A 1,452-nucleotide genomic window follows, 5' to 3' on the forward strand; every position below is an offset into this window, starting at 1 on the left:
TAATTGCTGAAACTGTGTGGTATAATCCACCTGGCTCCTGTTTTCAATAAAGAAGATTTTATCAGATAATTGTATATATAAGCATATAGGTACAAGAATATTTATTCTTGCTATTGTTGGCATGTTATATATGCATATATACATGTGTACCTACCGCTCAGCGTGTTTCTCTGAACGGTTATCTTTGTGCTCTCACCATGAGTATCCCTGACTCGAGTACACATTTATTTAACTGAGGCTCCTCCATAGTAACTAGCTCATTTACAGATAAGATAAAGGCCTTTCTAACCACATTTATAAAACAGTCATGATTGGACTCGGGAAAATTATCCCTTACGATGTAGTGGAAAAAGTGTCTATTGTGATACTCCCCCATGATCCTCATGGTTGTGTTAATACTATGATTGCTGTTCCGCACTTGTTCCCTCTCAGTGTTTCCATCCACGCTATACGGACTTTTTAATTTTCCCAAATAATAGGATAAATGGTCCTTCAAAGTGTGCACAGGTTTTTTGGCATTTTCGTGCAGTTTTATCCATCTGTCAAGCATCATCTTCCTAAATAAATTATCATTGACCGATTTGATTATTTCATTCATATCTTCCCCTTTAAAGTTCTGAAGGACGACGTAACATTCTTCACTTAACTGAGGTGGGTTGTACGAATTTTGGGAAAATTCCTCTAGTTTGTTTATACTTTTCTCTGACTTTTCATATAAGTTGTCTATAATTGTGGAAATAACGGTGTGCTAATTCCATCTGTTTAGTATTGTAATTTGGTAGAGGGTTATGATACAGGTTGTTTTCAATTTCAGGAAAATAGTCTGTTGATTCTCGCTCTATTGTATTATCATTTCTCTCTGGCATATGTTGTGGCCTGTCCTTAATTTCCTCATCCGAGTCTCCTGCCCTTTTTTGTGCGATTTGATTACATATAGATTCATTCTGGTCCTTGGGGTGCTTAGTTAAATTTAATGCCTGCTCGTCGAAGAGATGCCCCACTTCAACAGTAACATTCGACACCTATGCATGCTAGAATCTGATATTCTTCACACATTAAGAAAATTATTAATATGTACTACGCTTATTCTTTATGTGTGTATAATTTAAAGCAGATGTAAGATTCAGTCCTATTCTATTAGATTTCTTATTTGATGACATCCTCACAAAAATAATCACCACAAGGAATAACACACCGTGGCACATGGGAGTGAAAAGAAGAGGAATCCCTTCACTTTTTATTTCTTTCTCATCTATTCTACATGAATAAATATACGTAGAGAAATCTACTCCGTATATAATAGTCCGTGTTTACAGAGCTATTAACCCCTATATGAGAGAAATCCTTTAATGACAATAATTTTTAAAAGTAAAAGAAGAAACTTCTCTTATAGTAAGAGAAATTATTCTCGAATTCCTGTATCTATATCTAAAGGAGCGGAAAAGATACGTA

General features: G+C 35.1%; 1 protein-coding gene across 1 annotated transcript; it reads right to left on the reverse strand.

Annotated features, from left to right (window-relative positions):
- Positions 1–178: 178 nt before the first annotated feature.
- C922_05813 (hypothetical protein) lies at positions 179–723 on the reverse strand (the record flags this gene model as incomplete). The annotated part of the gene is made up of 1 exon (XM_008821384.1): positions 179–723. A coding segment is annotated over one exon (545 nt), but the record flags the coding sequence as incomplete, so codon positions are not given.
- Positions 724–1,452: the final 729 nt, after the last annotated feature.

This window comes from Plasmodium inui (genome assembly GCF_000524495.1).
Source record: "Plasmodium inui San Antonio 1 unplaced genomic scaffold supercont1.199, whole genome shotgun sequence".
Taxonomy (NCBI): Eukaryota; Apicomplexa; class Aconoidasida; order Haemosporida; family Plasmodiidae; genus Plasmodium; species Plasmodium inui.